The 25,905-nt window shown below is 48.6% G+C and overlaps 1 protein-coding gene across 8 annotated transcripts in view; it reads right to left on the reverse strand.

Moving 5' to 3' along the window:
• CRACDL (CRACD like) overlaps positions 1 to 25,905 on the reverse strand; it is a 126,986-nt gene that overhangs the window by 65,935 nt on the left and 35,146 nt on the right. For 3 of the 8 annotated variants that reach the window (XM_070474737.1, XM_070474721.1, XM_070474708.1), the window contains exon 1: positions 2,976 to 3,232. The exons of 3 other annotated variants lie outside the window; for them this stretch is intronic. In XM_070474737.1, the coding sequence (XP_070330838.1) occupies positions 2,976 to 3,049 (74 nt within the window). In that variant the 5' untranslated portion in view covers positions 3,050 to 3,232. Of the gene's footprint in view, positions 1 to 2,975; positions 3,234 to 25,905 lie in introns of those variants that run through there. 2 more of the 8 variants (XM_070474717.1, XM_070474728.1) reach the window with 2 other exon arrangements.

The following is a 25,905-nucleotide window of genomic DNA, read 5'->3' on the forward strand; positions in this document are numbered from 1 at the left end:
TCAGAGCAGCTCATCCCATGCACCACAACTACTGAATTCACGAGCCCTAGGGCCCATACCCAGCAACGAAGACTCAGTACAGCCAAAAATAAATACATTTTTTAAAAGGCCATGACTTCGCTAAATGATGTCACATTGCTTTAGTTTGATTTCTTGTCCCTGGCTTCCTAGACATCACCTGGCCTAGAACCATGCAGAGCCTTTGGGAGTCAAGGAACATGGAAACAAGGAGGACCCTGCTTCAGATGCCCGATTCCTGTCCCTGGGGTTCCCTTCAGCCAGGGGCTGAAAGGGACAGGGAGAGGATCCAGAGGGAATGAGGCAGTGGACCACAAGTGGCTAGCCTGTTTCTTTGCCAGACAAACAGCATGGTTTATAAGTATATAGGTAGTGTCTCATGTAAGATAAACTATACCATTTTTTTGAAACTTATGCAACAGTTGATTTTGCAGTACTCAGAGTCCTTATGAAGCAGCACGCTGGTAAGTTACTTAGCTGGGAACGCATACCCTCCTACAGACGTACATAGACACACACACAGGAACCTGCGTTCACATATGCAGCCCATGTCTGCATGGATGCCCCTCAATGAGGCTCACGCAACACACCACAGCTTTCACAGGAGTCACCTGCTCTCCCTCGCTCAGAAATGAATAGTTTCATACAAGACTTTTACAACGCTAGTTTAGATGTTTTTATGTTCATAGGATAAAACAAATCTATGAGCTAGGTTTACAAAATCATAATTTCAAAAATAGGTAAGGGGCTTCCCTGGCGACTCAGTGGTAAAGAATCTGCCTGCCAATGCCAGAGACGCTCATTTGATCCCTGATCTGGAAAGATCCCGCAAGTGGTAGAGGAACGAAGCCCGTGAACCACAACTACTAAGTCTGAGCTCTAGAGCCCAGGAGTCGAGACCACTGAAGCCTGCACGCCCTAGAGCCCGGGCTCCGCAACCAGAGAAGCCGCTGCAATGAGAAGCCTGGGCACCGCAACCAGAGAGCAGCCCCTCTCGCCACAACTTGGAGAAAAAGCCCTCGCAGGGCAAAACACCAGCACAGCCAAAAATAAACAAATCAAAGAGGTAAGCCTTGAACTTTGCAACCTCAGAAACTGCATTTGTACAGTTCCTGGGAAAACATATTCTAACGCTGGGGTATCTTGCCAAGATGTGATCTAACTTGGAAACTTCCAGTCTCTGAGTGAGCTGTGAATTGTGCTAATCACTACCCACACGGGATGAATGGACCCAAAGCCCGGGGCGCAGGGAAGCTTTATGAGGGCTGGTCTGTTTTTAACTTGAGGTTTTTTTTAGGTAGTAAATTCCCCTCTTCTCTGCATGTCTACCAAAAATAAGGACATGAAGAAAGTTCTTAAGGCTAAATTTATCTAGGATGTTCCATATGTGATTGGCATTTCTGTAGCACAGCAGATGCAAAGCTGAAGTTTTGTTTTGTTTGTTTTTCTTTTTTAATTAGGAAGTCATGCTCCAAAGTCTATTAATGAGGAGACATCACACCACCGCTCTATTCTGGTCCATTCAAAACAGGCAGCATCAGACACTGAGGTTGAATAATTATAAGTAAAAAAAAAAAAAGATTGTAATGAAACAACAACAGTGATGGTGACTTTCCTGCACAGGGCTTTGCAACAGTACAAAGATGTGTGTTCACAAGGAAGCCTTTGGTTGCTGGATTCCTGTCGCTGTGTAGCAAAAGAAGGAGGTGAGGTTTGGGGGAGAGTGGGTGGTCTGCCAGGTCTCTCAGCATCCCCTGCACCTCCAGATGTATGTTGACGAAGTGGCAATATTTGTTTCCCAAGACCGTCCACCCAGCCCAGATGATGTGCAGACATGACTATCACTTGGTTGGATAGAGGTTGCCATACTGGAATTTTCCATTTGGTGTACTAGACATGCAAGCTGTTTACTTACACTTGCAAATGCATTTCAACCACATTGGAGCTCTGCTTCCCTTCGTACTATCATGGTGGAAGCACCAAGGGCCAAACATTTTCAAAGGATGAGGTCACCTGCAGCAGGGCGAGGTGGCTTTGCAGGTCCACTGGCCTCTGCTCCCTAAGAACTTGGGCAGGCCACCACCCTCGGCAAGTCTGTCAGTTAATAACAAACCCTTTGGCGTTATGTGAAGACAAAGACAAACACTGTATGATCTCACTTACACGCAGAATCTAAACAATACAGCAAACTAGTGAATGTAACATAAAAAAAGCAGATTCACAGACAGAACAAAAGAGTGGTTACCAGTGGGGAGATGGGAAGTGGAAGCAATGGACAGGGAAGGGATTAAGAGGTACAAACTATTGGGTATAAAATAAGCTTCATGGATATACCATACAGCACAGGTAATATACCCAATATTTTATAATAACTATAAATGGAGTATAAACTTTAACATTGTGAATCGCTATATCGTACACCTATAACTTACATAATATTGTATGTCAACTATACTTGATTTTAAAAAATTAAATAAAGAAATAAAAAAGAACAAGCCCTTTGGGGCTGATCACTAGTTCCAGGAACAATTCTAATGACCTTTCACATTGCCCTTTGCTGCCTTCTCTCCACCAAAAGGACACAGACTGTGCCATGTGGATCCACCTTGTTCAGGCATGGGATGATCAGAGGAAAACACTGTCTTCCAGCCCCCTTCCTCTCCCTTCTCTCCTCCTTTCACTCCCCATCCCCTTCACCTTAGCACCTGCTTCCCGCCCCCCATTTCAATATATGCATGTGTCACAAAGAAAATAAAGAAAATCATTATTTTGTTCCAGAATTCACATAATTGAAGGAGATATACAATATATACAATGACATCTGTAAGGAAGGGGGTCATAAATGACAACAGATACTGAAAGGGCCCTCAGGCCCTGGGGGCTGGGGTGCAGGGTCGGCCCCCCTCCCTCTCAGCCCCTCCATCTACCCCAGCACCTCTCAGCTCTCAGGGGCGCACCTGGGCTCAGGCTTGATGCACTGGTAAAAGGCAGCCATCTTCGTGAACACGGAGGGAGCCTTCGGCACTTTCATTCTCCGGAAGGACAGAAGGCCTCCCCTTCCCCAAAGGGGCCCTCGGGTCACCCCTGGGTGCTGATCAAGAGCCTTGCTCCCGTTTCCAGAGCAGCAGCTCGGGCCCCGAGGACACAGAGGCGTCTACCAACTCCTGCAGCCCCGTGGGGCCTCCGGGCAGGTGTGCAGCACGGGGCATTGGAAGCTCAGACACACAGCCACTTCCTCCTTCCCTCCATCCACGTGGACGGCCAGGGTGGGGCTGGAGCTGCCACCCGCCTCCCTCTGAGCTGAGTCGCTGCCCAGCTGCTGAGGGTGGAAACTGACAAGCCCGGGCTCTGCCTCCCTGTGCTCCCGACAGAGTCGGGCAAAGGGCACTAATCACCCCATCTGAGTGAGGGTTCAGGGCCCTGGGGGATGTCTAACCCCCCGCCCCACAACCGCTGGTTCCCTTGCCCTGGCTTTCTCCCTATTCCCTCTTCAAGCTTGTTGCCGCAGGGCCTGGATGTGTTTGGTGAACGTCTTTCCTGGGCCCTTCCCAAGGCTCCTCCTTCCAGGCGGGCACCTGCTCCAGGGCGCGCTGCGGCAGCCAGAGCTTCAGCACTCCCTGCTGGTGACCACACCTGGCAGATGCACAGACCACGCCCCCCCCCCACAGAGCCACCTCCCCGCTGACGTCCTCTCTGCTGACCTGCAGCTGCCACTTCAAAATAGCAGACTCCTGTCGCCCAGCCTTGCAACTGCACCTGAGTTCCTGCAAAGTACAAAGGCTGCTAACCGCACTGACGGTGGTTTCCAGGCAACGTCTAGAGGGCTGACAGAAGGCTCCGAATGACAAGTGTGACTGTATTATGAAAACTGCGGAGCAGCAGGCAGCAGGGGTGACTTCTGAAGATGGTGCTGAAGAAGTCTTAGATTCCTCTTCTGTTTTCCAAAACGCATTCATATATATAAAAGTTCTAGTCATTGTTTTTGTTAGTCATGTTTGACTCTTTGTGACCCCGTGGACTGCAGCATGCCAGGCTCCTCTGTCCTTTACTGTCTCCAAGAGTTTGCTCAAATGCATGTTGAGTTGGTGGTGCTACCCAACCATCTCACCCTCTGTTGCCACCTTCTCCTCCTGCCTTCAATCTTTCCCAGCATCAGGGTCTCTTCCCGTGAGTTGGTTCTCATATCAGGTGACCCAAGTATTAGAGCTTCAGCTTCAGCATCAACTCATCCAAAGAAAGTTCTGGTTGACTGGTTTATAATTGAAATAATAAAGCATAACCAGTGTATTTGATGGTAACTAAAGAAAGCAGTGAGTTTAATGAACTTGGGAAAAAACAACTGCTGAGTGTTCTGCTGGCAGTTTACACCCACCTGCCCTTGGACTCTTCAGAATCTTCTAATGATGCTCTCAGCTGCCTGGATGCTGCCAACAGCTCAGCCTTCTCTGGGGAGAAGGACAACGGGCTGGCGGGCATGTCCGTCTCCCGTGAGGCGGGTCGGGGCAGAGCGAACCACTGAAGGGTCAGGGGTGGATGTCTCTAAGGAGCGGTCCCAGCCAGTCAAGTCCAACAGGCCCACAGCTGCAGCTCACCCCACTGGAGGCCAGCTCAGCACTCAGAGCACTGAACCTGAGCCGCCTTGCCGCTCGCTACGGCCAGCCCTGCTCTGGGCCTGGTCAGTGTCCCTGCAGGTCCAGGACAGTGTCTAAGTGGAAAATCTGATGCTGAAATCAAGGTCTGTACCTCATCCAGCTGTGAGCCCCACGAGGGTAGCTGCCTCCTAAGAAGCCCAGGTCCTATCACCTGTCCTTGGCAGACATCAGTAATCAACCACAGCATTATTCTCAGAACTGCTCACCACACAGCCCTCTGGGGAGCTACTGCCAGGGGCCTGGAGCAGCACTTGGCTAGAAGCCTGTCGACGTCATTGGCAGAAATCGCAGTGAGTCTATAGAACTGGATTCTCGCCTTGACTGCCACTAGCTAGCTACTAACCAGCTGAATGACTCGGGGCAAACCATTTCCCTCTCTGGGACTCTGTCTCAAGTCCGATATGAGTGCTTTGAACTCTGATACCTGACAGGCTATCGGATTACTTCAGGAAAAACTCAGGTCTGTAAAATTGGTCCAAACCTCATTTTTCTGTGAAGGTATTTCTGTTAACTAACAGAGGAAAAGACGTGCTGGAGCTGAGAACAACATCTATGGAAAATATATTTTCAAAATCTAGTCACTATACTGCTTGTCTGTGAGCCAGAAAAATGAAGTGGCAATGACAACATCACAGAAGTCCCTCCAGTCTGGCCTGGCCATCTTACCTGCTGCCGCCACCTCCCCCCACCCCCCGCCCCTACGCAGCCACACCTGACACTCTGCTACCCAAGCGAATGCCTCATCCACACACATCAGTGCCTCTGCCCACAACCCGAAGAAACCTCAGAACTTGCTGGGCACCTCACATTCTTCCTCTGAGCCCCTGCCCACTCACAATATTTCCCCTCCCGGAATGTGAACTTCTTCAGGGCAGAGATAAGCTCTTTTCATCTCTGATATCTACACACAGTAGATGCTGGGAAATATTTAATGAATGAGTGAGCCTCATCACCTGTGCTTATAAAAATCTAAGGGCAGGGACTTCCCTGGTGGTCCAGGGATTAAGACTCCACCTTTCCAATGCAGGGGCCCCAGGTTCAATTCTCTGATTGGGGAACTAAGATCCCACATGACATGTGGTGTGGCCAAAAAAATTATAATAATAAAAAAAAGGGCAAAATCACTTTTAATAAGGTAATTTGCTTTATTAAGTTTCTCCTAAGGAGGGGGGATTCTCAAATAGCTGGATTCCATTTGAGCCGTTTGGTAAGATGCTCTGACAAAGTGCTCCTGTGTGATTCAGATGTGTGGGCTGGCTGGGTTTGACATAAATATCTTCCTATTTTGCAATTTGGAGACATCACATTTGGAGAGTGAGGACATGGAGCAATCTGAACACACATTTGGCTCATTATGTGAGGACATCTAATATTCCAAATTTTTCCATCCTCTCAGTATTTTAAAGACCTTGGAGAAGCAGCCAAGTTCCCATTTTCTTCAATACTGCCATGGTGGGAGGAGGGTGTTGTATATATATATATATATATATATATATATATTAATAGATGCCCCATACCAGTTGGTAGTTAATGTGTATAGCTGGCCTCCTCAATCAGATTGCAAAGTCTCTAAGAACAATGCCAATCAACTAGATTGTTTTATGTATTCCAAGAAGCCAAATATGCAGTAGGTGCTTAATAAGTGCATAGTGGTTAATTAATACAGGCCTTCCCCAGTGGCTCAGCAGTAAAGAATCTTCCTGCAATGCAGAAGGCTTGAGTTTGATCCCTGGGTCGGGAAAATCTCCTGGAGGAGGAAATGGTAATCCACTCCAGTTATTCTTGCCCAGAAAATCCCATGGACAGAGGAGCCTGGTGGGCTACAGTCCATGGGGTCACAAAGAGTCGACTAAGCATGTGAGGACATGTCGTGACTGATTAATACGGTGCAACACACTAGCCAGGGCCACCAGTGCGCACAGCAACGGGCACGGCGCCTCAGTCAGTAGGGGAGCACCGTGAAGTCCTCAGCTGACGGATGCACAGGAGAGTGACCAGAGGAAGGCAGACTGTGTAGACAGGTGGGATCCCGTGAACAAGTGAGGACTCCGGGAATTTCTCACACTTTACCTCCAAGAAGCCAAGGCATGATGCCGGCGGAGCTTACATGTGCCAAGAACTGCTGTACATATTCCACACGCATTTCTTCTTTAGATGTTAGCTGAACTGAACACCACGAGCATTCCATCCAAGCCCGCCCACTCGGAGCCGTGCACTGGAGAAGGAGCGTCACCGGGTGACGGTCGGCAGCAGCACCAGGCACCAGCGCAGGCTCAAGGTGGAGGGTGGAGCCTGGGGACTCCTGCTTCCGGCTGCCTGCTCCTGGGATGGCTGCAGGCTTTCCTGCCGAAAGGCAGCTAAGTCAGGTGGCCCAACAGGCAGGGGGCCCTCTTCCATCTCCACTGAGTCACATTTTCCCCCAAAGGCAACGGTGCAGCAGCCAGCTGCACCCAGAAGGCAGCCCCAAGTTCCTGGTAGACACAGTCCCACTCAGCCCCGGGCTCTGAGTTCCCGGGCAGGTGGCTCAGGGAATCCTGTGGTCCAGTCTGAACGTCCCCCGCTGAGCAACAGAGGAGAGCACCCTACTGACTCTGCTCCTCGGAGAGGAAAGCTTACCGAGCGTTCTGCTTCATGGTGTGAGGCGCTGACAGGCTGACCAACCTGCGACACTGGTGCCTCACCTGCCTGGAAGGCCACCGCCGGGGCAGCTGCTGTGGGCAGGGTGTCCGAGAAGCCTGTGGTTCTGCTTTCTCCTGGAGGCAGCCCAGGGGGATGGAGTCTGAGGGTGAGCAGGGGCTGAGGGTGGTATGTGCATCTGCTGGGGATGTCAGGAGGCCTCGTGAACGGAACCCCTGTGGCCCTGCCGCTCCAAGGGCAGCCAGGGGATCTGCGGCCTCAGCATCACCTGGCAGCTGATGAGAGGCGCAGAATCTCCGACTCCATCCACCCAGATCTATGCTCTCAAAGTCTGCCCTGGGCCGGGGGCCCCTGGTGATCCCTCTGCATGTCAAGGTTTGAGAACCACTGCTTTACAGCAGCTGTTCTCGGCCCTGCCTGCACATTAAAATCCCCTGGGGAGCTTTAAAAACTCCTGATCTTCAGATCATGCCCCGGCCCAATTGCTGGCAGGGTACCGCAGGTCACTTCAAATGCAGGCAGGGTAGAGAACGGTTGTTCCCCACCTCTGGTACTGATGAACCTCGTTGCAGGGCAGGAACAGAGCCACAGTCATGGAGAAAGGACTTGTGGACACAGGTGGGAATGGGAGGATGGGACGCATTGAGGGAGTCGCATGGACACATGTGTATCACCATGTGTGAAACACACAGCTAGTGGGAGCTGCTGTAGGAGCTCAGACCGGTACTCCGTGATGACCTAGAGGGGTGGGAGGTGGGAGGGAGGCTCAACACGGAGGGGATATATGTTTACTTATGGCTGATTCATGTTTCTGTACAGCAGAAACCAACACAACATTGCAAAGCAATTATATTAAAATAAAAAACACTTAAAAAAAAAGCACACTTCTGCATTCAATTCTACAGTTTCAGTAACAAATGGTTTTCCTTCAAGTGACAAAAGGTCGAAGAGGCGAACTGAGGGAATACAGCGTTTCACGAACAGGAGCCCATCTGGGGGGAGAGGGTTAAAGACCATTTAGGCTGCCTGTCACTAGGAACTGATGGCAGAGGCAGCAACTACATTCCCGGATCTGAAACCCATCGATCCTAAAGGAAATCAACCCTGAATATTCCCCAGAAGGACTGATGCTGAAGCTGAAGTTCCAGTACTCTGGCCACCTGATGGGAAATGCTGACTCACTGGAAAAGACCCTGATGCTGGGAAAGATTGAGGGCAGGAGGAGAAGGGGACGACAGAGGATGAAATGATTAGACAGCATCACCGACTCAATGGACATGAATTTGAGCAAACTCTGGAAGATAGTGAAGGACAGGAAGGCTGGTCTGCTGCAGTCCATGGGGTCACAAAGAGCTGGACATGACTTAGCGACTGAACAACAATTGAGTACAGAGGCCTACTCTTCCAGCAGGGGTGGAAACAGGGTTCACTCAGGCCCAGACACCCAGGAACTCAGTAAGAACCTGCCAAGGCCTGACTCAACACACGACATGGCCCAAGTCAGGAACCACAGTTGGTCAACGCAGTTCCACACCCTGGCAAGAGTGGCTGTTTCAGGGACAGGCACGTGACTCATTTCGGGCCCAGGAGAGTGAGGCTCAGGGCATTTATGGAATTGTTGAAAGAGAATACTTCTTTTCTTTTGGGTCTGGAAGGATATGAGTTTAGAGGAAAGAAGCACCAAGAGGTAAAGAGGAAAAGCAAAGCACCTGGGGACTCTGCCTAGAGTCCTGGATCAAACTCTTCCTGAAGGCAGTTACCAGTGACTTCCCAGTTACTAAGCTACAAAGTCTATCTCTTGGGTTTTTTAAAAGCCAACAAATCTTTGCAAGCCTTATTTGCAAAATAAAGAGTCCCAAGTAATTCCTGGAGGAAACAGGAACTGTATGAGTCAGGTCAAGCCACCCGGACATGCTTTGGTTCTATTTTTAGACCTTTAGGACAACAGTTAGATACACGTTCAGGACAGGAAAGGCTGGGGCAAACAAAAAGCAGGTATCAGTAAAGAACCTGTTCATAGAAGATTTACAAAGGGCAGAGGTGTGACCCCTCTGTATCAGAATCACTTTTTTTTCAATTTTTCTTTTTTAAAAAGCTTTTTATTTTGTACTGGGGTATAGCCAAGTAGCAAACAACGTTGTGATAGTTTCGGTGAACAGCAAGGGACTCAGCCACACATACACATGCATCCATTCTCCCCCCAACTCCCCTCCCATCCAGGCTGCCATATAACACCAAGCAGCGTTCCCTGTGCTATGCAGTGGGTCCCTGCTGACTATCCATTTTAAATACAGCAGTGTGTACATGTCCACCCCAAAGTCCCTAACTGTCCCTCCCATCCATCCTTCCCCCACACTTGGTTCTCTAACTCTGTGAGTCTCTTTCTGTTTTGTCAGTTCATTTGTACCGTTTCTTTTCAGAGAATCACATTTTTTAAAAAAGATTTTTTTTTATGCAGATCATTTTAAAAGTCTTTACTGAATCTGCTACAACACTGCTTCTGCTTCATGTGTTGGTGTTTTGGCTGAGAGGCATGTAGGATCTGAGCTCCCTGACCAGGGATTGAACCCGCACCCCTTGCACTGACAGTCGAAGCCTACACCCCTGGATTGCCAGGGAGGCCCCTCAGCATCACCTTGAATGGCTCGGGAACCGGCGGAATAAGCCATGGCCGAGGTCTGTCCCACTTTCTGCACACACTCAGTGTCCTCTGGTGGAAACGCTTCTTCCTTTGAGGGGAAAACAGTCTGGCAAAGAAGGAAGGGCTAGGGCTTCAGAAGGAGCCAGATCCAGCTGACAAGCGGTGACAGCGAGATCCATGGATGAGAAGGGCTGAGGAGCGGGGGGTCAGGAAAGCCAGTCTTTGATGTGTCACGGTGCCTTGGGCCCCATAGGATCGGAGCTCCAGAATGACTCCCGAGCTCCAGGGGAGCCAGAGGGCTCAAAGGGACCAGAGAGAAGGAAGATTCCACATGAACGCTGAGGCCTGGCAGAGCGACTGGCGCAGAGGCAGGAGGATGGCGGTCTTGATGGACTGGACAGAGGCACTGAGCCCGCAGCATTCCTCCCACTCCGCCCACCTGGACAGCACGCAGCACAGCTCACTCTCCAGAGCCCGGCTGCCAGCCGCCAGGGGCTGAGGGCTGCAAGAAACACCACACCTGCTGAGATGGAGCTGGGCAGCTCTGGGCTCCCAGGGCTCAGAGTGCAAATGAAGCTGAGCTGTAGGAAAACCAAGCTGCTCCTTGGGTGCCTACCCTGGTGGCCTGCACGTGGGGACCAGCCTGGGGCCTGGCTCCCAGCAGGCGCGTGGCCCCCCTGGTCCCGCGCCGCCTGAAAGGGACATGTCTCTACACTAACACCAAGCACGGTCCGGGCGACCCACCAGAGGTGATAAAATTCTACCCCGAACAGAGGGATGAGCCTGGGCCTGAGGAGGACGGGAAAAGCCCCGAGCTGCTGTCTGCGGGGGAGCCCTGGTTGTCACTCACTGGCCGGGCCTCAGTGTCCTGCCTGTCACCGGAGCCGCCGCGCAGGCCCGGATGAAATGATGTAATGCCTGAGGCGCTTGGAGCCAAGGGGAGGGCTTGCGGCTCACCGATATTTTTGGCATCTCTCAGAACGCAGCACATGGCGCCCACACACACCACCTCCACACAAGGCCTGCTCTGGCTGTCCCGTGCTCAGCTCCCTGGGATGCGGAGACGGTGCGCCCACGGGAGCCAATCTGCGGCTGGGGGGTGGGCTGCAGGCCCCCGGGGGCCCATTCTGCCTGGAGACCGCGGCCAGCAGGGGGCGTGAGCGGGACTGTGGGTTAGAACCTGGTGCCAAGGGGGCCCTGGAAGCACAGGACAGACATCTGCCCCTTCCTGCTAGGATGAGCAGCTCTGAGTCTAAGACCAGGACAGGCAGAGAAGAAGAGAGGAAAGATAAGATGGCAGGGCTAGACTGGACCCCCACCTTCTCCCTGAGAGCTGGCCAGCCTGGCCAAACCACCAGGACACCCCTGTCCCACTCCTGCCACCCAGGCCCACTTCAGTGCAAAGAGGGAGGCACGAGTGACGATCTGGGGCCCACCTGCAGGCAGCTGAGAAACGGGAGATGGAACTGGGCTTTCAGGGGAGTCACGCCAGATGCCATGCCCCGTCCTCCCACGCTGGAAGCCAGTGTCCGCTGATCGGGGCTTCCCTGGCGGCGCAGATGCTGAAGAATCTGCCTGCAAAGAGGGAGACCTGGATTTGATCCCTGGGTCAGGAAGATCCCCTGGAGAAGGGAATGGCAACTCACTCCAGTATTCTTGCCTAGAGTCGGACACAACTGGCCAACACTCTCACTGAGCTGGGTGCAAGGAGGGCAGAGAGAGGGCACCTGGCATGCAGAGGCGCAGGCGTGTGGGGAGGGGGTGGGTGTCCATTGCGACGAGGCACCTGGAGCATCAGAAGGCAGCTGAAGACCAAGCATAGAGGCTGTGGTTTACAAAGATGACATGATCAAGGCAGGCTGAAATCTGCCATTGGGGTCAATTCATCAGCAGTTATGCTAGGGCATGGGATGTGTGGCTTGGTTGCTATGGCAGTTTACTTCCAGACCTGGGTACCATTACCCTGTACCAAGGCCCATTTAAAAGCATCTCCTACTTCATGCCAAAGAGCTGCTAACCCGGGGTGGTGGGGGCGGACAACAGCGAGAAGAGTAACCCCCCTTTTATGGTAAGATACATAGCAACCGCATTTTTAAAGTCTCTCAGCAGGAACAGATAACAGCCAAGAGCCATAATGATGTTATCAGAAGGATGTTTACAACTCAGAATGAAATAATTATCACAAAAATATGACCGACTGGGTATGGTAAGGATTTTTAAAAATTAACTCAGTAAAGCTGCATAAGAAAGAACTGAAAATGAGGAGAAAATATGGCCTTTAGAAGCTCAGAATCTCAGACGTGGAAATACTGAAGCTTTCACTAGGCAACCAACCATTTTTCAAGCTGTGGAACTGAGGCTGACAGATTCTATAACTTGCCCCAGGACACAGTGAATTAGTTCAAAACTGAGCTTTCTTAGCTAACCAAATACGATGATGCCAAACATTCAATGTGATTCTAAACATCTTTATTAATAATAATAATAAAAAGTCAAGAGCAAATGACATCAGCAAAAATGGTGGTATAAGGACCTTCAAAAATCTCTCCTCCACAGAAGCAATTAAAAAACTGGCAAAATAAATAAAAAGTTAGAGTCAACTTTGTCAGAAATCTAGAAACTAGCCGAAGTCTTTACCATTCCATGGAGCATCTATTCCATGGCTGAAATCTCAGTTAAAACAGTGACTGCTGTGGCATTTTAACTTGCCTTATTCCAACCTTTGGCTTTCCATCACCCTGGTAGGCTTGAAAACCACCAGGTTCACAATTACTGTGTAAATGAGTAGCCTGGCAGCCAACAGATGTGGAAGAACTGGGTTGGAGTGTCCTCAAGCCTCCACTCTCAGAGAATTGTCACTGTTTAATCTGTTTAGTGGTTCCCTGGAGAAGCCTGCTTGCAAGGGAAAAAAGCCCAGTCTGACCTGAGTCAGAGTTCACTCAATATAAAAAGCTCTTTTCCCCCTAACTTGACCGAGGCAAGTGGATACAGTTAGGGCAAACAATACTATGCTGTGCTGCGCTCAGTCGTGTCCGACTCTTTTGCAACCCCATGGACTGCAGCCCCACCAGGCTCCCCTGTCCATGAGATTCTGCAAGCCAGAATACTGGAGTGGGGTGCCGTTTCCTTCCCCAGGGGATCTTCCTGACCCAGGGATCGAACCTGCATCTCCTGCATGGGCAGGCAGGTTCTTCACCACTGTGCCACCAGGGAAGCCACCTTGGGACAAACAATAGACTATTTAAAACGCTTAAATAGGAAACGCCCGACATACTCCTAGGAATCTAGAAGGCCACAGGAAGGGCTGTACACACACTCAGGAGAGGTCTGAGAAGGCGCCGAGGTCTCACCCCTGCTGTCCTTGAGGCTCTCTGTCCAAGTAGGAAGTCAGGGTTTAGACAGAGCTGTCACCTGTCTGTCGAGTACAGAGTCCCTCTGTACTCCGAGCAGAGACTGGGAGGATGATTCTAAATGTCTAAGGAAGTCTCTGTCCAATCAGTAGCTGGTTACTAAACCAACCAAAGTAGAGACTACAGTGGCCACACATGACAAAAAATACAGAGTTTATAAAATTTGTTCAGAAAAGTCAACACAAACAACAACAACAAATGCTGGGGAATTAGGGAGAATCTGAAATTCAAAGTTGCCACATTATATATTTTAAATGTTCCACAAACTTACTAAATGTACAAAGGAAAATAAGTGTGATCCATATACTGGACACCCAGATGTTAGACTTACTTGACAAAGAACTTAAATCAGCTACTTTAAATATGTTCAAAGAACCAAGAAACTGTGTATTAAGCAAGGTATGAGAATGATATCTCACCAAATATACAAGAATAAAGAGAAGGAAATTACAAAACAGAACTAAATAGAAACTGGACTTGAAAAGTACAATAACAAATTTTTAAAAAATCACTAGAGGGACTCAAGAGCAGATCTAAATGGATTCAGTGAACTTGAAGATCCATCAGTTGAGATTAACCAGCCTGAGAAACAGAAAGAGATACAGTGAAGAAAAATTCGTATCACTGAACATATGAATATATGCATATCAGGAATCTGAGAAGGAGCGAAGAGAATGGTGCAGGAAGAATATTTGAAGAACTAATAGTTGGACATTTGTAAAATTTGAGGACATTTATCTACACATCTAAGAAGTTCAACAAACTCCAAGTAGGATAAACTTAAAGGATCCATCCTGCAACACATCATAATCGAACTGTCAAAGACAAGGGAAAATCTTGAAAGAACTCATATCCCATAAGAGGTCCTCAGTAAGACTAATGGGCTTCCCAGGTGGTGCTAGTGGTAAAGAATCCACCTGCCAACACAGCGGACACAAGAATGTTTGACCCCTGGGCCGAGAAGATCCCCTGGAGAAGGAACTGGCACCCCGCTCCAGTATTCTTGCCTGGAAAATTCCATGGGCAGAGGAGTCTGGAGGGCTGCAGTCAGTGGGGTCCTAAAGTCGGACACGACTGACAGACTGAGCACCAAGATAAGATGAATGGCTGATTTCTCATCAGAAGTCACAAGGCCAGAAAGCAGTGGGATGAACGATTCAAACTGCTAAAAGCAAAAGCCTGTGCTATGAAAACTTGAATAGAATTTGTATCCTACCATTGTGTGAAAACTGTATAAATCTTAATTACGCTGAATTGGTTCACAGAGCTTTTCAGGTCTACTACATCCTCTACTTCTCTGTATATTTGTCCTATTAATTTTTGAGAGTTTGATACTGAAACTCCAACTAAAAAATCTTAATTTATCTACTTAAAAAATAATTGCAATATACAGTGGAACTATATGTAACTGTTCTGTATTTTCCAAGTCTCCTGTAAATGTGTCTTCATAGTTTCATAATTTAAAAAAAATAAAAACTTTTAAAAAAGAACGAGACTACAGATGAACAACACTAGATCCAGCAAACTCTTCTACAATGATGAGAGAATGAGGGCACTTCCCTGGTGGTCCAGCGTTTAAGAATCCACCTTCCAATGCAGGGGACGTGGGTTCGATCCCTGGAAGGGAAGTCAGAACCCACATGCCGCAGGGCAACGAGGCCCACTTGCTGCAGCGAAGAGCCCCAGGGAGAAGCCCACGTGCTGCAGCAAAGACCCAGCACAGTCAGAAAAACAAGCAGAAACAGTATTTGAAAAAAAAAAAAAAAAATGAAAGAATGGGGACAACTGCTTAACAGGTACAGAATATCCATTCCGAGTGAAAAAAAAATGCTTTGAAAGGAGAGAGAGGTGGTGAGTGTACTGAATGCCTCTGAACTGTTCACTTTAAAATGGTTAATTTTATGTTATATAAATTTCACCTCAACTGCTAAAAACGAAGGAAAAAAAAAATAAGACAAATTAAGACATACTCAGGTAAACACTAGCAAACCTGCCCTACAGGAAATACTAATGGGTACTAGATGGTAACTCAAAACCACACAAAATAAGTGAGCGCCAATAAAGGTATTACATAGGTAAATATAAAAATCATTTATAATAATAGAAATGTATTGTTTGTAACTGTTTTTTCCTTCTATTTAAAAGACAGTTGTATAAAGCAATAACCATAACTCTGTGTTAATAGGCACATGGTGTACGAAGACACCATTTGTACGACAACTGAACAGGGGTGGGGAAATGGAATTATAAAAGAGTAAATTGTCGATATACTATTAAATTACGTTGGAATTAATCTACACTAGATTGGTATAAATTTAAATTGCCAAGGGCAACTACTAAGAAAATAAAGCCTAAAGGAGGTAAAGAAATGACAAGGGAATTTCACGGCACGTGGAACACAGCGGGGGAAGGGAAAGGTGGGACTGACTGAGGAAGCATCGCGGACACATGCACGCTATTACGTGTGAAGCGGGTAACTGGTGGGATCTGCTTCAGCACCAGTCCTTCCAATGAGTGTTCAGGGCTGATTCCCTTCAGGATGGACTGGTTTAATCTCACTGCTGTACAAGGGACTCTCAAGAGTTTTCTCCAGCACCGCAGTTCAAAAGCATCAATTCTTCGGTGCTCAGCCTTCATATCATGGTCCAACTCTCACATCTACACATGACTACTGGAAAAACCATAGCTTCGACAATACAGATCTTTGTTGACAAAGTGATGTCTCTGCTTTTCAATATGCTATCTAGATTTGTCATACTTTCCTTCCAAGGAGCAAGTATCTTTTAATTTCATGGCTGTAGTCACCATCCACGGTGATTCTGGAGTCCAAGAAAATACAATCTGCCACTTCTACTTTTTCTCTTTATAGTTGCCATAAAGTGATGGGACTGTATATCATAATCTTAAATTTTTGAATGCTGAAACATTCTACATTAAGATATATTTTTAAAGAAGCAAACAAAACTGAAAGCAAGCAGAAGGGAAAAAATGATATAGAGAAGAAATGAACGAAACTGAGGAGAGAAAAACAATGGAGAAAATCAGCAAAACCAAAAGCCGGTTCTTGGACAAGATCGACAAAATTGACAAACCTTTAGCTGAACTGACCAAGAGAAATGAAAAGACTCAAATTACTAAAATCAAGAATGAAAGAGGGACCATCACTGCTGACTGTACAGAAGTAAAAATGATTATAAAGGAATTTTATGAATGATTGGAAGTCAACAAACTAGATAACCTAGATGACAGACATATTCCGAGAAAGAAACAAACTACCAAACTTAATCAGGAAGAAAATTTTAATTGATTGATTATGATTTAAAAGATTGAATTAGGAATTTTGAAACTGTCCACAAAGAAAAGCCCAGGTCCAGACAGCTTCACTGGTATACTTCACTGAATGTTTAAAGAAGACTACTAATGGACTGCAGTTTCTTTTTGAGGCAAAGAAGATGTTCTGGAATTAGACTGGGGTGGTGAAAAATATGTGGGGATATGTGAATTATATCTCAAGTATTTTAAAAGTAGGAGGAGAAACAAAGCAAAAGCCAGCTAGTAATTATGACAATGGGACTCCTGGATTTGTTAATTGGTAAAGTTAAACCCTATTTGAAAAGTTGTATGTGAATGATAAGCCCCTTGGTGATTGTTTTTTCCCAATCCTAAAAGTAGGTGGCTTCTTATTTCATCTCTTCCAAACCTTTTCTACACTGTGAAAGCTTTCATTAAAGCTGAAGACTCAAGTTAGCCTAAGAAAAAATATATGCGATATACATAAGACAGGGAATATATATTCTTGATTTATAAAGAGCTCTTATAAAGGAATACAGAAAATGCAAACATTCCATTGAAAAGTGGGCAGAGCTTACGGAAAAACAATTCACACAGTAAGAAATAGCCAGTAAGCATAGAAAAAATCCCCACGGATAACCAAACGCAACAATCAGACACCTGGAAGTTTTAAAAGGCAAGTGCTCCTCATCTTTGGCAGAGTGTGAGAAATGGGCACACCCGTATGCTGCTGGTAGTGTAAACTTGGCCCAACTTTGCTGGACAGCCGTTCGGCACTATTTAGCAGTTTCTATGAAAATCTTAAATTCTTTCATTCTATGACATAGCAATTACACTTCTGGGAATTTGTTCTATAGAAACAAATAGACAAATGAGCAAATATATTCCCTGCAGCCAGATTCGTACTAATTTAATTTATTCATATCAATGTACACACTACTATATTTAAAATGGATAACAAGGACCTACTGTATAGCGCTGGGAACTCTGCTCAACGTTATGCGGCAGCCTGGATGGGAGAGGAGTTTGGGGGAGAATGGATACGTGTGTAGGAAGGGCTGAGTTCCTTAGCTGTTCACCTGAAACTACCACATTGTTTGTTAATCAGCTAAACAAAAGAAAAAGTTTAATAAAAAAGGTAAATTTAACTTTTAAAAACCTTAACTGTATCATAAACACTTGATTTGGGGATAGTTAACTAAGAATACTAAAGAGTGATTAAAAGAAATGAAGTAGATCCATTTACTGACTTGGAAGTATTTATAAAACATGAAATGTCAACAAAGATCTGCAGAAAAATATGCAAATGTAGTATGATCTAAATTTGCAAAAAATGTAAGCCCCAATATGCATGCATGTGTGTATGTTGATATACAACGTGTACATTACATGATTTCATCTATAACATGTATATATTATACACACACACACATATATGTGTATATACACATTTGTATACGTAGAACCAGTGACAGACAAGCCAGACTCCTCAGAGTGAAGCAGAAACCACCCTGCTCCTACCACCTCCCTGCATCTCGGCCATAGCTCTTCCAGGCTCTCTGAAATAGCTGAACAGCCCATCCCTTTGAGCATCAAACACTCCAGTGCGATCCATGGACCTCAGGGTAGAGTCCTTTCCACAAGGAAGTGCCTCCAGTCCCTGGTCAGCAGAGCCCCACAGGCCTACGGGGGGGCCGTGTGCACACCTGCCCAGCCCAGCGCCCGGCCTGGACCTGGACGGGGCCTCCACGGACAGGTCCGTCCAGCTGGGGCCAGGGCCCTCCGGTGGCGTCGGCCCACCTCCACACCCCTACTCCCGCCTGCCCCCAGCAACATTGCCCTTGGCCTGTGCCCTCCTCACTGTAGGTCCCCACGCTCTTGGGGACCTCTTGGGCCAGGCTCCTCGTGTGCAGCCCTCACGCTGGCCACGGCCCTGGCAGGAGGGCTGTCCGTCCAGAGAGGCCCTTCCCAGGCGCCCCCGCCCCCCACCTCCAGGCGCACAGGGTGGGGGTGGGCTGGGGAAGGAAAGGAGCTGCCTGGAGACATCTCCACGGACCTTCTCCCCCACTATGATCCCAGCTCCTGGGAACGGGACCTGGGGCAGCACCGCAAACCTGTCCTCAGTCAGAGTGCAGACAAGCCCCAGTCCCACACCCTCTTGCGTAAAGGACCTGGAGAGACACATACTGGCTTATTTCTGGGGGGGTGGATAACAGCTTTTTACTCTATATGTCACTGGGTTTACTTTTTATTTTTTAATTACTCACGTAAATGAAAGGATAATTAAAAAGAAATACATCTCTGGGGCCTATTTCTGATCTTCTCAGTGTGAACAGCTTGTCTTTCACTGCGGAAGCCCCACAGAAGCCTAGTGAAGGCTCTGAATCCTCACTTCCATCTGAATTCACCTGACCTTCCAGGGGCTACACAGCAGAGTCGCTGGGCGCCATCCCCAGGAACTCTGATGTAATCAGCCAGGAACGGGTGTGGGCATCAGACATGCTAAAGCTCCCCAAGTGACAAAGTGCAGCCCGATTAAGAAGCGAGGGCATGCTCCTTTCCCAAACCACGCCCAGCTCTTCCCACTCCTGCCCTCCACTCCCCGACTTGTGTCAACACCACCTCCTCCTCCCAGGGGAGCTGGGAACATGCGGCAGAGGCAGAAACAGCAGCACCTGGTGAGGAGGGGACGATGTCAGAGCCCACAGCCAGGACTGGGAGGGCTGGGAGGGCAACGCCAGAGGCCCACTCACTGGACAGCAAACGGCGTGACCAGTCCACTGGAGAGGAAACCTCTCCACTGGACCTGAGACGTATCAACTGTTGCTGCTGTTCAGTGGCTAAGTCGTGTCTGACTCTGCAACCCCATGGACTGCAGCACCCCAGACTTCCCTGTCCTTCCTTCACTATTTTCCAGAGTTCACTCAAACTCATGTCCATTGAGTCGGTGATGCTATCTAACCATCTCATCCTCTGCCACCCCCTTCTCCTTTTGCCTTCAATCTTTCCCAGCACCCCAGGGTCTTTTCCAATGAGTCAGCTCATAGCATCAGGTGGCCAAAGTACTAGAGCTTCAGATTCAGCATCAGTCTTTCCAATGAATATTCAGGGCTGATTTTCTTTAGGATTGACTGGTTTTATCTCCTTGCAGTCCAAGAACCTCCAACAGTCAGGGTCTATTTGGACTTTCCTGGTGGTCTCGTGGTTAAGAATCTGAATGCCAGTGTAGGGAATGTGGGTTCAATCCCTGGTCTGGAAAGATTCCATGTGTCATGAGGCAACTAAGTCTGTGTTCCACAACCACCAAGTCCTCTTGCCTAGAGCCCACGCTCTGCAATAGGAGAAACCACTGCAAGGAGAAGCCCCCAGCACTGCAGCTAGAAAGTAGCCCTCATTTGCCATAACTAGAGAAAGCCTTTGAGGCAACAAAGACCTAGCAGAGCCATAAATTATCAATTAACTTTTTAAAAAGTCACGTCTAAAAAATAAATAAATAAAAATAAAAAGTCAGGGTCTATTAAAGCATTTCCACTTTTCTCCAGGTCTCTTCCCTTCTTCTGGATCACTGGCTGCCGCCATTTCTTGCCCACCAAGCCATCTCTGTTTTTGTTGTTGGATCGCTGCTTTTTCTTTTGCTTTATCTGGAGGACCTCTTTGACTTCTTTTTTCCCCCATATGGGATGTAAAGGTGAATTTCTGAGTTCCTCGAGGCACAGAAATATCCTTATAGATCTTCACACTTGATTAATAGCTAGGAGTAGCTTTCCAGGTTGGAGTTTCTCTCCCTCAAACGTGGCAGATACGGCACCATCAGTGGGGCTGAGGAGAAGTCTGCTGCCAATTTGATTCTGTTCTTTCTGGTAAGATGTTTCTTCTCTCCAGAAGCTTAGCAATATGTTTCTTAAAATTCGGCTAGAATTTACTTCCCTCAGGCCTCTCCTTTCGATGGGAGGCTGGGTAGGTGGGAAGGAGGCTGGCAGCCCAGGACTGTCACTCACGGCTGCTGCAAATAAGAAAGCTTTATTCTAATGCTGGAGAGGGTGTGGAGAAAAGGGAACCCTCTTACACTGTTGGTGGGAATGCAAATTAGTACAGCCACTATGGAAAACAGTGTGGAGATTCCTTAAAAAGCTGGAAATAGATCTGCCATATGACCCAGCAATCCCACTTCTGGGCATACACACCAAGGAAACCAGATCTGAAAGAGACACGTGCACCCCAATGTTCATCGCAGCACTGTTTATAATAGCCAGGACATGGAAGCAACCTAGATGCCCATCAGCAGACGAATGGATGAGGAAGCTGTGGTACATATACACCATGGAATATTACTCAGCCATCAAAAAGAATTCATTTGAATCAGTTCTAATGAGATGGGTGAAACTGGAACCCATTATACAGAGCAAAGTAAGCCAGAAAGATAAAGACCATTACAGTATACTAACACATATATATGGAATTTAGAAAGATGGTAACGATAACCTTATATGCAAAAAAAGAAAAAAGAGACTCAGATGTATAGAACAGACTTGTGGACTCTGTGGGAGAAGGCGAGGGCGGGAAGTTTCAAGAGAACAGCATCGAAACATGTATATCTAGGGTGAAACAGATCACCAGCCCAGGTTGGATGCACGAGACAAGTGCTCAGGCCTGGTGCACTGGGAAGACCCAGAGGGATGGGGTGGAGAGGGGGGTGGGAGGGGGGACCGGGATGGGGAATACATGTAAATCCATGGCTAATTCATTTCAATGTATGACAAAAACCACTGCAATCTTGTAAAGTAATTAGCCTCCGACAAATAAAAATAAATGGAAGAAAAAAAAAAAAAAAAATTTATCCAAGGAAAAAAAAAAAAAAAAGAAAGCTTTATTCTGGGTGCAAAGCACATGAGGTCTTTCACTCCTGTGCGTGTGTGCTAAATCGCTTCAGTCGCGTTCAACTTTTTGCGATCCTATGAACTGCAGTTCACCAGGCTCCTCTGTCCATGGGGATTCTCCAGGCAAGAATACTGTAGTGGGTTGCCATGCCCTCCTCCAGGGGATCTTCCTGACCTAGGGGTCGAACCCGCATCTCTTACATCTCCTGCATTGGCAGGTGGGTTCTTTACCACAAGCATCACCAGGGAAGCCTCATGGAGAGCATCATCTCTCCTCTTTGTCTGTTCCGAGGTCTCAGGCTATCTCAGAGCGCGCACCATCGCCAGGAACTGTCCAGGCAGTCTGTCCACCTTCTTCAGAGAACACTCGGTTTCATCCTGGAGGCAAGATCTGCTCTGGGCTACTCTGCTCTGCAGTAAGTGTCTCTGGGGGTTCCTGGGGGTGGGGCAGTTGCTCCAGGCAGTTTCAACTCTCATTCTCTGTGTTTCAGGAGCTTGGAGCTTCTCCAGGGCTCCATGAAAAACTCGCTCACATTTCTCTCCAGGGTCTTGAGCTGCTGCATCCTCTGCTCTGGTTTTCTTGGCAACCCATTCCTACCTCACCTTCCAGGGACTTCTCTGCATTTATGGTTTGCTGAGGGTATTGTCACTTGCTTCTTTTTTTTTTCACCTCATTGTCTATCATTTCTTTGGGACCCAGTGAGGGAGGAAAGTAGATGTGCGTGCCTCATCTCCCAGCCCGGATGCTAACTCCCAGTAGATATAACAGTAACTTTATTAAATCAAACTTCTGGAGAGAATCAGCGATCACCACCTCATGCAAATTCCTCCTTAAAGAGATGAGGGAAGAGGCCCAGAAAGGCCAGTGACCTGTCCACGTGCCACCCTGGCTGGTGAGTGGGGAGCCGGGGCAAACAAGGGGCCGGGCCACACAGGCAGTGCCCATAAGCCGAGACCATGAGACTCCCGTGTTCCTGGTGGTCTGCTTTAATCAGGAAATCAGACGAGGCTTCAAACAAGAGCGGGCAGGCCCTTGGCCTGGCAGGACTGTGAAGTCAGCAGAGCCTGCCAGCGCTCCAGGGTCCCTCTCTATGGCAGTCTAGACGGCTGTGGGATGCAGGGCAAACCATCCTTGACCAGGCTGGCTGCACACGACTTCAGAGACAGCAGAGTCGGTCCTGGGTACAAGGCACAGCCCTCCATGGCCCAACATGGGAAGGAGGACCACAGAGACCTGATGGAGCGGAGAGCTTCCCCCGGGTCCCCCGGCCACCCTGGTCTAGGGTCTGAGCAGGACACGTGCTCCCAGCTAGGGCTGCGGGGCACACCCCAGGTGAGAGCTGCCTTCAGCATCTTAGGTCAATCAGCAACATGGAGCCCAAACCTGGACTCAAGACACCAAGTGGATAGCCATCTTTTTTTAGGTGCTGGGGGAAAGAAAGAGGAGGAGGAAGAAGTGGACACCCCCCAACTCCAACCTTCTTGGCAACAGGGACTGGTTTCATCAAAGACAACTTTTCCACAGACCTGGGTGGGGATGGGGTGGTGGTTTGGGGACGGTTCACATGCATTATATTCATCGTGCACTTTATTTCTATTATTATTACGTCATCTCCATTCAGATCATCAGGCATTAGATCCCAGAGTTTGGGGATCCCTGCGGTAGACGATCTGGCCGCAGGACCACACAGTAGGGGACAGACACAGAGGCCCAGCTGGGAGGTGTTTCAATGTCAGCTAGAGCAGGGAAGCGACAGCTCAGGCACACCTCCTGAGGGTCAAGGGACAGACAGCGCTGCTGGGCGTGGTGGCCATGTGACGCAGCAGTAGGTGAGACCCTCCCTGGAATGTGATGAAAGCCTCCAGGCCACCTGATGTCACCCACAGAGGGCGTGGGGTGGGCATGGGGCTCAGCCTTGGTGAGTGGCAGTGACCTGTAGAGTGTGAGAGGACAGGCAGATATGTGACATGCTGCAAAAGGAATGAGGCAAAACTTCCTGCAGAGGGGCTCCCCGCCGGTGGCTCGGTGGTAAAGAATCTGCCTGCCTGTGCAGAGGACACAGGTTCGACTCCTGGGTCTGGAAGATCCCACGTGCCGCGGGACAAGGAAGCCTGTGCAACACAGGGGCTGAGCCTGTGCTCCAGAGCCTGTGCACTGCAGCTACTGAAGCCCCCGTGCCTGCAGCCTGTGCCCCACGGTAAGAGAAGCCACCACCTTGAGAAGGCCATGCACCGGAACTAGAGAGTAAGGCCGCCTCTCTGCAGCTAGAGAAATCCCTCGAGAAGCGATGAAGATCCAGTGCAGCGAAATAAATCTTTTAAAAAAAGAAAAGAAACTTCCTGCCAAGGGGAGCTCTGTGCAATTTTCTCAACCCCTCCAGCTCCCATTCTCTCCCTCAGGGGCATCTGGAGTTTCTGTACCATTATTCAAGTATGTAAAAGGTTATTACTTCCCTGCTCAGACTGGAGGCAAATCAGAAGGCAGGGGCTGGCACCTCAAGGTCATTACGTCCCTGCTGGTCTCTGGCTCTGGGATTTTCCAGACGACTCTGGCCCTTCATCATCAGGTCTTCCCTAAGCGCCTTCCAGTGTGAGGCTGCGCTCACTGCCAGGACACAGCAGTGACGGTGCAGGGAGGCCTCTGTCTGCAACAACCTGGGGACGGTGATGGCACCGCAGGGCAGGGGCCAGGACAGAAGAGTGGGCCATTCTCAGGCCAGGAAGGAGAGATGCTCAGCCCAGAAGAACGTGACATGCAGGCTGAGGACAGACAGGTGGATGGAAAACCTGCCACACAAACACTGTGTGTGGCCAGGAGCAGGGGGCACGGCTCCAAGGACAGGGAACAGGATGCTGCAAGCGCACGGGTAACACGCTGAGCACTGGGCTGGGGGCGGGGGGACGCGGAGACTAAACCTGACAAACAAGCAGAGGAGAGTTACATGGTTCAAGGATATGAAGCCACGTCAAGGTACTCAGCCTCTGTTCTAAAGATATTGAGAGAGGCGCTTCCCCGGTGGCTCAGCGGTAAAAGAATCCGCCGGCCAGTGCAGGAGATACGAGTTCAATCCCTGATCCGGGAAGATCCCACATGCCTCGGAAAACTAACCCCCTGCGCCATGTGCCACAACTACTGAGCCTGTGCTCTGGAGACGGGAGCGGCAACTACTGAACCCCTGTCACCCAACGACCGAAGCCCACCTGCCCAGCCCAGAGCCCGTGCTCCGGCAGGAGAAGCCACTGAAGTGGGCAGCCTGCACCCTGCAATGAGAGGGCAGCCCTCACTCTCTGCAACTGGAGGAAAAGCCTGTGCGGCAGGGAAGACTCAGCAGGGCCAACAATGAATAAATAAATAATAAAGCGAATGAGAGCTTGACAAGGTTTTCAGCAGGAGAATGAATTGAATGAACTTGAATATCAGAAAAGTCGCAGCTAAAGGGGATAGCAGGGTGGTGAGTTGGGTGGAAAGGAAAGGGGTCGATTGCAGGGCTATTTAGAAGACAGAATATACAAAGCATGGTGCCTAACGGAGGGCGTGAAGGAGATGACACAGATGGACCCCGGGTTTCAAATTTAGGCAAATGCCTGGATGGTGGAGTCTGTTCAAGACAGGGGACTTGGCTTTGCTGGGGAGAGACACATGAAGGTGGTTCACCCTTCTGGACATGTTTCCAAAGGAGAAAAGATTTCAAAGGAATAAACTAACAGCTGAAAAGGAATCTCTGTTCTCAATTTATCAGTTTCACAGAATCGCTTACAATCATATATAGCTCAGTTGGTAAAGAATCTGCCTGCAATGCAGGAGACCCCAGTTTGATTCCTGGGTCGGGAAGATCTGATGGAGAAGGAATAGGCTACCCACTCCAGTATTCTCGGGTTTCCCTTGTGGCTCAGCTGTTAAAGAATCCATCTGCAATGCGGGAAACCTGGGTCTGATCCTTGGGTTGGGAAGATCCCCTGGAGAAGGGAAAGACTAACCACTCCAGTATTCTGGCCTGGAGAATTCCATGGACTATACAGTCCATGGAGTTGCAAAGAGTCAGACACGACTGAGCGACTTTCACAAAATCATATAAACATTCATATAAATACTCACACAAAAGAAAATCTTGAATGTGGAAAAAAAAATCACTTAAACATGCATCCTAAGTGTATTCCAAAGGGCAGGTCTGGAGCAGAGGTGCAAACTCTACGACAGTTTTTTTTTGGACACACTGGGCAGCATGTGGGATTTTAGTTCCCCAAGTGAAAGCGTTAGTTACTCAGTTGTGTCTGACTCTTTTGACCCCATAGACTGTAGCCGGCCAGGCTCCTCTGTCCATGGGGATTCTCCAGGCAAGAACACTGGAGTGGGTTGCCATTCCCTCCTCCAGGGGCTC

The sequence above is a fragment of the Odocoileus virginianus genome, chromosome 2 (genome assembly GCF_023699985.2).
Source record: "Odocoileus virginianus isolate 20LAN1187 ecotype Illinois chromosome 2, Ovbor_1.2, whole genome shotgun sequence".
Lineage (NCBI taxonomy): Eukaryota > Metazoa > Chordata > Mammalia > Artiodactyla > Cervidae > Odocoileus > Odocoileus virginianus.